Source organism: Crocuta crocuta, unplaced genomic scaffold, assembly GCF_008692635.1.
Source record: "Crocuta crocuta isolate KB4526 unplaced genomic scaffold, BGI_CrCroc_1.0 scaffold556, whole genome shotgun sequence".
NCBI lineage: Eukaryota > Metazoa > Chordata > Mammalia > Carnivora > Hyaenidae > Crocuta > Crocuta crocuta.
The window spans coordinates 6,117,354-6,131,212 of NW_027527436.1; the positions used below are offsets into that span (position 1 = coordinate 6,117,354).

The window sequence follows — 13,859 nt, forward strand, 5'->3', positions numbered from 1 at the left end:
CAGGATGGACGCAACAAGGGACTGTATAAAGCTAGATAGGTGTGTCTGGATGGGGCAGCAGAGAGCCAAGCAGGGGTGGAGACTCCGGGCTGGTTTCCGGTCCTTACCAGCGCCGCTGCCGGCCTCCAGGCCTCGCCCCGCTATTCACGACCTCTTTCAGCTCTCAGGGTGTTTAACCTGGATGGTAATCAGGAGGTTTTAGAGCCTTCAGTTCTTATTCAGGTGTGATCCTGCAGTCACAAAGAACTAGGACGCCCACTGGGCTGTCCTCAGACTTAAGGCTTTTTTCTTTAACCCTTGAGGGGCGCGCACTCCTCGCTCTACAATTGCTGAAGTTGCCTTCTTACACGTAAGTGAAGAAACACTTCTTATCACACCGAGTTACTGTGTGTAACCCTCGTGCTCCACGACAGAGGTCGGGAATTGCGCTGTATGGCTCCGTTCCAAAAATACACCATTGCACTTGGTATTTGTGGAGCTGAAAGCACTTTTTACAGAGTTTTGGTTAATCTGGTTTTAATCAACAAGTAATTCTTCAGCACTTGGCCTGCACTAGGCACTCTAGGTACAAAATTACCGTATTCTCTCCACCCAGCTGTGAGGTAGGTTTGCAAAGCCGTAGTATCACTGAGCCTTTTGCATGCTGTTCCCAAGAACAGATAACATTACCATATCCCAGAAGCAGACATTTCTAAACACACTTAGGAAAAATACAGTTGGACTTAAATTTTTAGCATCTTTGCCTTTTTTTAAACATAAATTTTACAAGATAATAATACATTTTTACAATTACCTGATGTGGATACAACTTTGAATCTTGGCAAAAAGTAAATCTCAGCTTACACTGTAATTAATTGTGCTGCGTTGCCTGCATCTCAGAGTCTCACTTTTGGCAAGTACAGCAGGTTGAGGGTTCTGTTTAGGGTCCCTTCTGACGAATGTGATGATCTCGAACCCGTTCCTTCTCCGAGGCAAGGTCATCCTCCGGTGGCGGCAGCGTAACCTCTGGGAGAGAGCCCGGCGCATCCAGAGCTCCGGGGAGCGGCCCGGGACGGGGGACGGGAGCGCGCCAACAAAAGCGAGTGGGAGGTTCCCTAACTTTACTGATGGGGACTGTACATGGACACATTTAAATTTAATTACAATAACATTTCGAGTACAAAATATAGAATCTGATAATAACATAATCTGTAAATTATAACCCATTTGAAATAGCAAAGTTTACCAATAAAGCTACTTAAAGTGCTTAAATTCGAAAGAAACAGAAAAACATCTGTTAGTAATTAATAGTATAATTGATACTTGTTTATACTTTATCTTCAGTATTAACGAAAGGAGTAGATTCAGCCAGAACCGCACTTTTAAAAGTAGTATGTAGTTTTATTTTACAAAAGAAAAAAGATGTACTCCCTCCATAAAATTCCAGATCTTACTATGGAAAGTTACCATGCACTAATTCATGTAGTTCTAGTCACACAACTGTAGACTGTTTTCAGTAGCTACGTGTCATAAAGGAGGAAGAGATATGGCTTCCACAGCTTCAATGAGGTGTAAGGCTAGACTGTACTGCCCGTGGTTTTCTGGTAAAAGCTCGATTACTTTATGTACTAGTTTGGCTGTTGTTGCGATTGGCACTTCTGTGTTTTGAAGATCTTGGGGGTTCTGCAAATGGGGCACAAAAATAACCCGTCAGTCCTACCCGGCAGTAACTGTCAGTCACGTACGAGTTACCAGAGTTGTTCTTTCCTAGGAAGAATGCTTTTCTTTGGACCTAAGTTAAACTTGTAATTTAAATTTTCTCCTTAACTGTTGTTTTAAATATGCATTTAGGAAAACATCCAAGGGTGCATGGGTGGCTCAGCTGGATAAGCGTCCAACTCGATTTCGGCTCAGGTCATGATCTCACAGTTTGTGAGCTGGAGCCCCATGTCGGGCTCTACACCGACCGCCCAGAGCCTGCCTGGGATTCTCTCTGCCCCTCCCCCGCTTGCTCTCGCGCACGCGCGCTCTCTCTCTCAATAAAACAGAGAGATGACATCCAGCGGCCCCATCGATCTCACTCCCTCGTACTTACCATCGCTTTCAGCCAGGTGCAGAGCGTGGGTGGGAGTCGGGCCAGCAGCTCCATGCCTTCTTTTGTCTGCGTGTGGAGAAGCGCGTGGGCCAGTCTCTGCCCTGTTAACACCAGCAGCTGAGAGGCGAGGACCTCTTTGTCATGAACCTGGAGAATGGCCTGAGGAGATGAACACAGACAAACGTATCGTAAGAGCTAACAGATTTATTTACTCTAGGAAAGGCTTTGCCAGCGAAGAGATTCTTACTCAGTTGTGGGTGGTGGCCATGTATACAACCAAAAAAAAGTCCAAATCAAATATAGCATTCAAAATCCAAATTTCTGCTCATCACCTAATTTTTCTTTTCCTGTAATTTTTCTTATATAAAAAAATTTTTTTAACATTTATTTTTGAGAGAGCAAGACAGAGCATGAGTGGGGGAAGGGCAGAGAGAGGTGGGGACACAGAATCGGAAGCAGGCTCCAGGCTCTGAGCTGTCAGCACAGAGCCCAACATGGGGCTGGAACTCACAGACCACGAGATCATGACCTGAGCTGAAGTCGGACGCTTAACTGACTGAGCCACCCAGGTGCCTCTTTCCCCAGGATTTTTTAATTCAACATGACTAGAAGAGTCATTTTTTAATTTCTGGTAAGGAAGGGGAATTAAACTCACATCATGACTGCTTAAAACCTTCTCGTGGCTTCTGAACATACTTTGAATCACCATGAGCTACGAGACGTGATCTGGCCCCTGCCAACCTCCCACCTCGTCTCCGACTTCATCCCTCAGTGCTGTGTTCGGTCCCCCACGCTGGCCCTTCTGGGCCTGCGCGCCACCAAGCCAGGCCCCCTACAAGACCTTGCACTTGGCGCTACCCTGCCGCAAACTGCCCTCGGGCTCGGTTCCCACGTCCCCCCGACCACCGTGCTGTAGGAGCGCCTGCTCGTCACGGTGCTTATCCCTCAGGACCGAAGCCGGCGTGCTGTCTCCGGCCGGCAGCCTCGCAAGCCCACAAGGAAGGGATCTGGTGTGTGGTGTTCACTGTTGTGCCCTTGGCATAGAACGGGCCTGACACCCCAGAGGAGTCTCTTAACTCAGAAACAGGCAACCGATGACACCTTCATGTTTTAATATTCTTTTGTTTTTGCGCCCAGTAGTTCTAACAAAAAGCAAAGCAAAAAGCAATAGGAGACTTTGCTGATTCTTTACTCCAGCTATAAATTTTCTCACTTGAGCCCCCACCTCACACTCCTAGGGTGACAGTACCTCTTCTCCTAAGTGGTCAACTCCATAGTTGTAGAGTTCCCCCACGTAATGCCTTCGGACAACATCTTCACTAACTTGAAGGTGATGAGCCAAGTCCACGGCCAGAACCGGCCAATCTTGGTCTTTCCCAAAGGGAGTGGTTGGTGCCTCTTCTGAGGACTCTCTGTCCTTCACGGCTGAATGCTGGGCCTGGACGGCTGCACTGACGACTTTCAGTAAGAACTCAAAAGCAGAGAAGGGCGCAGAGCGCGATTAGTGATCTCATCGGAACATGGGCTAAATCAAAGTAACGGTTTGGGTAGCTTTTCCGTTACAATTAATTGTCAGAGAGGAACATATACCTGAAAGGAAAAACCACTCTCAAGAACACCTTGGAAGTGGGCATATCCTTTAAGACCAGTTACACTGTTTATTTACTATTATTTTCTGAGAAACAAAAACAAAAGCCAGTAATTGTAATTTACCTGTTGTCGTACGGAAATAAAATTTGGATCCATTTCCCCACTAGGTAGTAACTGAATTGAAGTTAGGTCTTTGAAAAATGCATTCTTCCCCTGAAGAGAAAGAAAAGATAAAAAAAAGCCTGATGAGTATGGATTACTATTAAAGGCAAGACAAAAGATTTAAAAATGTAATCATTTAATGAATAACTGATGGTTGACTTTTCTTCCTGAACAGTAAAATTTCAGAATTTTATTCACTTAGTTTTGATAAGAAATATCAGGTAAACAGTAGGCAGAATGTAAGCTGTGATCCGCCCCCTCCTCCTGGCATGCAGGCCTTGGGTAATCAACCCCCTGCCCCTGAGCGTGGGCTGGACTCGCTGCTGGTGGATGAGCAGAGATGTTATTAGCACCTCACTGGGAGTACAAGGTTCGGGTGCTTGTACTCACGCTGAGGGAAGCCAGTGGCCACAGCAGTCGTGGAAGCTGCAAGCGGCCCTCCCGTGTCCACCCCAGCTGGGCCTGAGATGGGGCTGCGCCCTGGCTAAAACCCTACCTGCAGACGTGAAAGACTTTAAGCCAGAGTCACCTAAGGTGGGGGACCCAGATTCCTGACCCAGAAAAATGGCAGTAAATGTTTGTTTTCAACCACTAAATTTTTAGATAATTTGTTACACAGTAATAACTAAGACGTGTGTGTACTCTGAATTCTTTTAAAAACACTTGTGGGGCTCCTGGGTGGCTCAGTCTGTTAAGCCTCTGACTTCGGCTCAGGTCATGATCTCACAGTTCATGGGTTCGATTCCTGCATCGGGCTCTGTGCTGACAGCCAGCTCAGAGCCTGGAGCCTGTTTCAGTCTGTGACTCCCTCTCTCTCTGACCCTCCCCTGCTCACACGGTCTCTCTCTCTCTCTCTCAGAAGAGAATAAAACATTAAAAAAAACACTTGTTCAACCCCATGAAAACACGTTCTTTAAGAGAACAGATGTGTGTCTGAAACGGCAAAGCAGAACATCAGAAAGCTGGGTTTCCGAAGTTCCTCGGAAGGAAACGTAACACACGGCCAAGCACACTGGCCTTCGGAAGTTGCAAAGACCCAGCTTCTAGCCCCAGGCCCGCACTGCCCTCCGGGTTCACCTGCACACAGTCATCACCGGGACCTTCTAACGTGTGTTCTAGACCGACAGGTTATCTACGGTGTGACTGCCAATAGGGAGAAAGCTGCTCCTCCTCCAGCGAGGAGACACAGCCGACTTCCTAGGGCAGCGCCCTGTGTTACAGGCGTCACTGACTGACTGTCCACAAACTCCCTCACAACTTGTGACTCTAGCTTCCGCCGGCCGTCTCAGCTGTGATGAGGGTCTCTTGTAGGTGAGAGTCTCCGGGGTGGGGACACGAATGCACAACTAGCACAGCGCCATTTACTGTCTTCCACGCTCTCGACACCGCTCAGCACTTCTTAAGTCTTCACCCTCAGAACAACCATAAGGTAGGTACTAGAATCATCACTTCGGAATAAGAAACTGAGGCCGGGAGCAGCTTGGAAAGACTCGCTAGGAAATGGCAGAGCCAGGATTCGGTTTCACTGGCCAAACCCCAGTGCCTGTCTGCATGTGGGAGTCACACCGCTGTCTCGGGGCCGCGTGGCGCGATCTGGGCCGGGACTGGTGTCCCCGCCGGGCTAATTCCAGACGCGCTCCGGTCTCCCGAGCTCCCTGGCTGAGTACTGAACTAGGCACCCTGTTTTTGGTTTTTCTTAAAAAATTTACTGTGTTTTTCAAACTCCAAGCTATAAACATTCATACAAAATCTGTTTACAAATGTAAAAATTATATAATGTTATTTTATGAGGAAGAGGAAAATCTGTCCTCAGACTTCTACCTTTCAGAGGTCAACTACTGGGATTTAAATGTTAAATTTCTTAAAACACAGTTATTTCTGTTTACATTTACTCTCTAACTCCACATATCCCAACCCCTCTAAATGGGCTTGGAAGCTCATGGACCTGGGACCCCCTCTGTCTCCTGCAGTGCTATTCCCAGCCTGTCCTCGGGGTCCGGACTCCCCCAGACCCCCCACGACTCCCTCTTCTCTGGGTCCACACCCTCAGCAGCTCCGCGCTGTCGCTGGTCTCCCCTCTGCATCCTGCCCAGCAGCGGGACTCCGCTCTACATCTCCTTAATTACAAATCCATTAAACATTTCCCGGGCTGCTGTGCCAGGCGGGGCACAGACGGGGGAACAGCCTAGAGTGGTAAGTTACGGAGTGCAGACCAGGACCGGGAAGAGGTGACACTTAAGGGACAACACTCAGCAACTGGCGAAACCACGGGCTAAGAAGACGGACCACAGTGAGAAGAGGTAAAAGTGTCTACTTCTCACAGGGAGGGGAGTCAGTAGTCGCTGGGCACAGAGGCAGCTGCGGAGGGGGGAACAGCTGGGGTGGGAGGGGGGNGCCCGAAGGGAAGCCCCCCGAGTCCAGCTGCGCCTCCTAAGCACGAGTCTCGGGGTAAAATATACCCCTTTCCCACAAGGCTAAGCGGTGGTCCCCAACTCCACTTCTGTCCCTAAAACGCTAAGCAGTGACGCTGGCCAACCACCCGCACTCTGACGCTCATCTCCGGCTGCGTGGACCACGTCGGCCTGCTCTGGCCTGAGTAACCCGCGTTCTGGAAAGGCAGACTGGACGGAGAGCGAGCGAAAGACGAGGCGGCCTGAACTGGGTGGTGGAGAGCAATGGACGGCGGCGGTTTCAGGAAGGATCCAGAGCGACTGTCACTGGGGACCTCGAAGGGGAGACAGAGGTTTCCCGTCCCCGCCGGGGATCAGGGGGACGGCAGCGGAGGTCAAGGGCAGGGTGCGGGTGCGGGCTCGAGGCAGATCTGAGACGTGAGGTGTCTGGAGTCGCACTGCACGTGCGGAGAGACACATTCAACAGAAACGCAAGCTTCGAAACCAGGGCGCAGGCCAGGCCTGGGGGCGGACGAGGGGGGAAACCAGCTCCGTGAGGAGCAGCAGGCAGCCGCGCGGGCGGACACCGAACTCGAATTCCACGAGCAGGCAATCTGGCGGCAACAGCGGGAAACGGTGCGTGCAGACAGCCCCACAGACAGGACCCCACGGAGTCACACAAGTGCTGAGCAACTTCCGGTACGACAGGCGAGTCCCGCTCAGTGTCGTGCGAGGCCCTTGGCTCAGGGCTCATCGGAGGGACTTACTTTACTATCAAAGAGTGAAAGCGGCTTCACAGTTTTCAGGGAAAACCTCATGATGGCGTACAGGATGGAGCACAGGACAGAGTGGTGCTCCACCAGCGGGTAGTGGATGTGTTTCTGCTCGAAGGCCAGCTCCACGATTGAGATGGGCCCCTCGACAGCGAGCCACGCGTCCTCCATACCCAGGGCGGGCGCCTGCATTTCATCCCTGCTGATGTCAGCCTGCAGTCAGCACACAGAACTGTGTTCAGAGCTGGAGACATCACAGCTTGCAAAGGTCTTAATAAGCTTACCAGTGGGGAAGTACAAACTCCTTTTCTCCCCGCACCTCCAAAGTACAACAACAAAGAATCTAATCCTTTCTAAGAAACCACTATTTTGGGCGCTTAAGTCAAAATTAAGAAACGAGTAGATGAAAAAACTTTTTTCTGTAGTCCTTCAAGTCCAATGATTTTTAAACATTTAGGGGCACCTGGGTGGCTCAGTCCCATTAAGTATCCAACTTCCGTTCAGGTCATGATCTCCGGGTTCGTGAGTTCGAGCCCTGTGTCAGGCTCTGTGCTGACAGCTCAGAGCCTGGAGCCTGCTTCCAATTCTGTGTCTCCCTCTCTCTCTGCCCCTCCCCTGCTCACGCTATTTCTCTCTCTCAAAAATAAACATACATTAAAAAATTTTTTTTTAAATAAAAACACTTAATATCATAGAGACAGTTCAGAATGAAAATACGCCTCTTTTACCTCCATTAAAGTCTGAAGAAGATCCAAGCAGGAGCCAAGGAAAGAGGTCATTGCTGTGTCGCTCATCCCCACATCCTGTTTTTTTAAAAAGGGATACGATGAGTGCCAGCGGCAAAGCTGCTACAGCCACTATCAGGAACATAAAAAACAGACCTTTGCAACTGTCCACACTGAACAGGCAAGACTTTGAAAGTCAAGACACTGACACATTCCTTTCTTCAGCTTCAACTAATTTTAAAATTAGGCTTTAAAAAAGACTGCACTGCTATCAACTTCATGGAAGTTAGTGTTCCTTGTGTGCTGAAAGACATGGTGTCATCAGATGCCTTCAGATGCCACTCTGCTCGTGGGCAGGCTCACTAAGGCATGTGACGGCCACGTAATCCCGGCACAGGGAAGACGCACACTCGACAGCCCACCCTGAGAAGCTGTGGGGAAACCGCCTGCTCTAGGTTCGGAGCGCCCTTCAGGGACTGAACCAAACCCTGTCAACAAAACCCGAATCCTCAAGCCTGTGAACTGAACACCAGACTCATGCTGTGTGCGACGGGTCATTCCCGCTGACTCCAGATCAACCTAAAGGTCCGCTGCCTGGAGTCAACATAAGCACCTGACCACCAAGTCCATCGCATCCTGCGTGACCCCGAGTGCGTGCACGCAGCTGTAACTGCAGGCACAGAGCCGCTCTCCAAACAGTGGTGGCTTTTCAGGGTTCCAGGCCTAGAAGGCCAGGTTCATGTGTCCCGTTATTCCTAAGGACGGTGCTGGGGTAAGAATATTTCAAAGCTTCGAGCAGATGTCTGCACTGTTAACCACTGGCCTCAAATAGAAGCCCAGTAGCCAGGGGCTGGCACGTCACTTAGGACTATGTGTACAACGGTTAGGACCATAAAGGTGGCCACGTTTCACTCAGGAATCTGCCTCGGTGGGATACCGGCTGGTGCCGTGAGGAGGCGCAGCCGGGCCAGCACGCCCCCTCCTGGCCGCGGTCCGGGGACGAGGACACCCTGTGATCACTGACGGCCTGGGAAGGTAAATTAGAGTCGGCCATGGCTCATGACCAGCTTCCTTCGTATCGTATTCCCTTTCCATTTTTCTTATCACCTGACAGGTCATCAAAATGGCAAAAAAGGCAAAGTTCACCCCAGCCTGCAATGAACAAGGCACTTACATAAAGCACAGGATGAACACCAGGACACCCAGTTGAAGGAGGTTCACTTACCCTTCGGCACAACCTATCCTTTGGTGATTTTCCAACCTAAGATAAAAGGACACAAAATACTATACTTATTTAACAAGTTAAATAAAAAGGCATTAGTATGGTACAGGAGATAAAAAGTGAACAAATTTAAAAAACAAATTGAGCTATAAATAAATGTTGGTTCTGCTCATGTGTAGCAATGCAATGCAGTTAAAAATATGAAAAACAGACCACATTGGGCTCACAAATAATCCTTTCAAAAATAAGTATTTTTGAACTACTAAATAAAAAGAACTCTAAAAATCTGGTCCTCAATTTGTACAATGGAATAACTGTGTTGCCTTCAAACCCAGAACAAAACTCAAGGTTATGAATAAAGAGCAGCTAAGAATTTTTCTTGTTGATAAAGACACATGATCATTTAAAAAATGATCAGAAAGGAGGAGAGACAACCTAATGCAGACAGAAGCTAAATTCCTAGCTCAGAACACGGTGATTTTCTCGATTCAGTAAGTCTTTGATTCTACTGTGCACTTTACATTACACATGGTGAGACGTGGGACACGGGCGTTCCGCTCTTCAGGAACATTCCTTGGTAAGAATTCACAGTGCTAAGTACCGGGGGCACAAAGGCCTCTTCACCTCGTTGCCTCTTGCTGAGATCACAGCAATGGCCTTCACACAACCAAGCCCAGCCTGTCCCAGTCCCAACATATTTCAGCCTGTTGCCAGAAGCATCCTTTAAGATGCGAATCTGAACCTCTCATTCCTCTGCTTCAAGCTGTCCCATGTCTCCAAGACAAAATACGAGCCACCACTGACGAGCCCTTAGCCTTACCGTATGTGCCTATACTAAGCGGTCTACACGTATCATCAGAAAACCCCAGACCCAGAGCCTACCCGGGAAATACTCCTGCTCTGCTTCCCGTACCTTCCGACAGCCTGCGCTTCAAGCACACAAAGCTACTCGCAGCTCTGACTTGAACACACGGCCTCCTGTCCCCAGGACTTTCTGTCGTTACGCCTTTTTTTCTCACCTACTGCTTCATACGCACTGGTCTCCAAACTTCAGCTCAGAAGCCCTCCCTCGGGCCTGTTACTTACTTCCTCGTCTCCTCTCCAAACGCAGCCCACGTTCCTTGCAGCCTGGGAGTCCCCGGAGAGCAGGGACGGGGGCTTTTAGCTCCGCGACCACAGAACTTATTAGCACAGTCCATGGCACAGAAGAGATACTTATAATAAGTACCTGGCGAATGAATCATCCAAACTCTGCCTCTGCGTTCAGGACTGTGTAAGAAATTCAAATCCAGGCCGCGAGGCAGAAGCGTGACCGGGGCTGGGAGAGTGCTAGAATGCTAAGCAGTAACACACACAACTCCTGTGTTACTGTTTTCCCCAAAGAGCAGTGATCGGAGGTGCGGGTGAACAGAACAGGATCGGAAAGGCCACGGGAGTGAGTCTCAAAAAAGACACGTGTAAGCAGGCAAGGAAGGTGCGCACACAGGGAAAAACAGGCTGAACTAGAAAAACATGTTACCGGTGACAGGAGCTGTGGCCCAAAGTGGGTCTGAATGTAGCGCTGCTCATGGTTTAGGAACGTCTGTCACCGAACAGCAGAAAGAACACGTTGTAATCACGGTGGGCCCTCTCCTGACAGCCGCGTAACCGCGGAGCCTCCCTTCTGGACAGGCCTGGGGACAGTGACGGCGGCCCGGCGTGGGGGCAGGGGGTCAGCAGGCGCCCGCCTCTGCTCCACAGGCTACCGTCTAAGCCTGCGCGCTAGGTTTGCCCCCAAGGCTGCTTATGCTGCCTGAGATATGTAATGTCGTAATTACGAACTTATTTAGATAACTGATAAAACATAAGGAAATAAAGGGAGTTGTTTATCTAAATACGGGGTTGAATGCTTTAAAAAGATTTATGGAGATTTAACACTGACGTCTACCAGATCAGAGGGAACAGCTACAAAGAGGAGGGCAGAAATTATAAAATCTCAAGACTCTGCACTCGGACTGCATCACAAACTGTAAAGAATCAGGATCTAGAAATCACAGGCAAGGCATTAGGGGTGAGGTTCACGTAGGAAAACCAGAGTAGGAAGGCAGTGCTGTCCACAGGAAATACCTTGGCCCTACATCCAAAGACTGATGAGCAACTATACGTGTGTACACTCTGATTTTAGCTCAGGTCATGACCTCGTGGTTTGGGTTCAAGTCCCAGACTGGGCTCTGTGCAGACAGGGCTGAACCTGCCTGGGATTCTGTCTCCCTCCCTCTCTGCCCCTCCCCTGCTCATGTGCTCACTCGCTCTCTCCTTCCCTCTCTCTCTCAAAAGAAGTAAAAAAACTTAAAAAAAAAAAAAAAGATTTAAAAAATAAGATGTAAGGCACCTGGGTGCTCAGTCGGGTAGGTGTGTCCAACTCCTGGTTTTGGCTTAGGTCGTAATCTTGCAGTCCTGAGATCGAGCTCTGTGTCCAGCTTGTGGTGAGCAAGGAGCCTGCTTGGGTCTCGGTCTCTCTCTCTCTCTCTCTCTCTCTCTCTCTCTCTTTCTCTCTCTCTCTCTCTCTCTCNTCTCTCCCCCCCTCCCCCCTTCCCTCCCACCCTCTCTCTCTCTCCCTCTCTGCTCCCTCCCCCACGCATCCTCTCTTTTTATCAAAATAAACATTAAGAAAGAAAAGTGCAAATCCTTCCCTGAATCAACCACGAGTCCTACCCTCTTTGCTTACGAGAAAGTAAATTACGCTCAAGGATCTGGGGTTCTTCTCCAGGTCACCAAAATGCCAGCATGGGAATTCCGTTTAAGTGAGCATGAGTAAAATGTAATCTCAAATAAAAAATAGTCTGACAAGGCCCCTTGTAAATAATCTTTCTAATAGTAATCAGTTAAGGGAACAAAATAAACAAGTATATGACATTTAAAACTACCTCACCTTATCCATCAAGTAGGTGGCAGCAGAAAATCTTTTAACCAAGAACGTGTTCCACATCATCAGTGCAATTCCTAGGGAGCATGGGAAAGTAGTAAGTAGGAAGCTTATCTATTTTTCCTTTTACCACACCAAATAAAGTACTGTCTTCTTCAAGTGTATGACGCTATTTGGGCTATTTACTTATTTACAAATCGTCTCTCACATCTTACGTATCAGTTATAAAGTTAACAATAACCTTTATCTTCAACAACATTCAGAACTGAGCTGCGTAAGAGGACATCCAAATGGCTAATAAGTACAAGAAAAGAGCCACATCATTAGTTCTCAGAGAAATACAAAGTAAAATCACGAGGAAATATCATTACATAAACACAACGGCAAAATTGTTTGGCTTTTTAATTATTTTTTAACGTTTACTTATTTTTGAGAAACAGAGCACAAGCAGGGGGCAGGGGGGCAGAGAGAGGGGGAGACACTGAATCCAAAGCAGGCTCCAGGCTCCGAGTTGTCAGCACCAGACCCGACACGGAGCTTGAACCCACGAACTAGGAGATCATGACCTGAGCTGAAGTCGGACGCTTAACCGACGGAGCCACCCGGGCGCCCACAGAGACTAACATTGCTTTTAACGACAGTGCAAGTGTTGGGAGGGTGTGGAAACAACGGGAATGCTCAGAGTGCTGGGGGCATCATAAATTAGTAAAAGCACTTGGAAAATTGCTTGGTCATATCTACTAAGTAACTGCGTGCCCACCGTATGGCCCCGTGACTGCTGCACGAATGAACACGAAGACAGTACGGGAGCGCTGAGGGCAGCTTTATTCAAAGCAGCCAAATAGGAGAAACAGCCCCGTGCCCAAAATTGATTTTTTTCATAAGCAACCACCAAAGTGACATGTAAAGAGCTATTAAAAGAGAAAACAATACAAAAGCACCAAGCAAGAAATGTGGGCAGCATACTTCCATATACGATAAACCATGGCATCCTGATGTCCGAAACAGCTGTCAATTAGGCAACTTAAACACGACATTTCGGATGCGGTCATCACTACCCACTTGGCTGCTCCTGTATGTAGGGGTGAGAAGCCAGGAAGCCGACTCACTGTATAAACGGGTAAGTTCCTAAAGAAATACTGGCCTGAAGTTAGCAGTGACTTCATTTTATCAGTAAGGATAGAATTCTATAGAGACCTTATTTTCCAAATGAGTCAGTTCTCTTATGAAGAAGGTCAGATCTAAGACGAATAAAGAAAATGCTGAAGTTCCCTTCACACAAAATAAGACATTTTAGGATTTCTGCAACTTGACGTCATACCACCTGGAAGGTGCTGGTGCCGGTCTAGAAGAAACAAGAAGCTTCTCTAAAATTCACTGCACGGACCTCAAGATGACGCCTCCCTCTTACGTGGCCCAACACGCAGTTTCCCCACTTACTTGGTAAAATAAGTGCCCTTGTTCTGAGCGCCTCCATTTATTCTTCCAGGGAAACCCATCTATCTACTTAATGGAAACAGCAGCCTGTTTACAATTTTCCTACAACAATTTGTGACATTTTTTTCAAGGAGACATCAGCAGTCCCCACGGTACAGCGGCCAATTGAGAATAGTCATCTGTATTGGAAGAAGCACAAGGGGCACCCGGTGGCTGTCGGTTCGGCATCCGCCTCCTGATTTCAGCTCAGGCCAGGACCTCCCAGTTCGTGAGACTGAGCCCTGTGTCAGGCTCTTTGCTGACAGTGCAGGGCCTGCTAAGGATTCTCTTTCTCTCTCTCTGCACCCCACCCCCACCCCACTCACTCTCTTGTGCACTCTTTCAAAATAAATGAACTTAAAAAAAAAAAAGCACAAGGTATTCTGTAGGGTATGATATTATTAGGCTCCTGGCTACCTAATTTTTTCATGAGAACTGCAGTGCTCAGAAGCCCATCCCTCTTTCCTCATCATCCTGGGGCCAAAAATGAAAATCAGCGGTTTAACAGCAGTCGACTGGGAAACTGAGGGGCGGGGACAGAA

General features: G+C 48.5%; 1 protein-coding gene across 1 annotated transcript in view; it reads right to left on the reverse strand.

The window, feature by feature from the left end:
* Nucleotides 1-722: 722 nt before the first annotated feature.
* Nucleotides 723-13,859, reverse strand: part of RAB3GAP2 (RAB3 GTPase activating non-catalytic protein subunit 2) — a 95,341-nt gene continuing 82,204 nt past the window's right edge. The window contains exons 28-35 of the mRNA XM_077759817.1: nt 11,848-11,918; nt 8,940-8,975; nt 7,718-7,792; nt 6,984-7,202; nt 3,788-3,877; nt 3,324-3,545; nt 2,075-2,233; nt 723-1,662 (exon numbers count right to left, since the gene is read on the reverse strand). Coding sequence (XP_077615943.1) covers nt 1,507-1,662; nt 2,075-2,233; nt 3,324-3,545; nt 3,788-3,877; nt 6,984-7,202; nt 7,718-7,792; nt 8,940-8,975; nt 11,848-11,918 — 1,028 coding nt within the window. The 3' untranslated portion in view covers nt 723-1,506. The remainder of the gene's footprint in view (nt 1,663-2,074; nt 2,234-3,323; nt 3,546-3,787; nt 3,878-6,983; nt 7,203-7,717; nt 7,793-8,939; nt 8,976-11,847; nt 11,919-13,859) is intronic.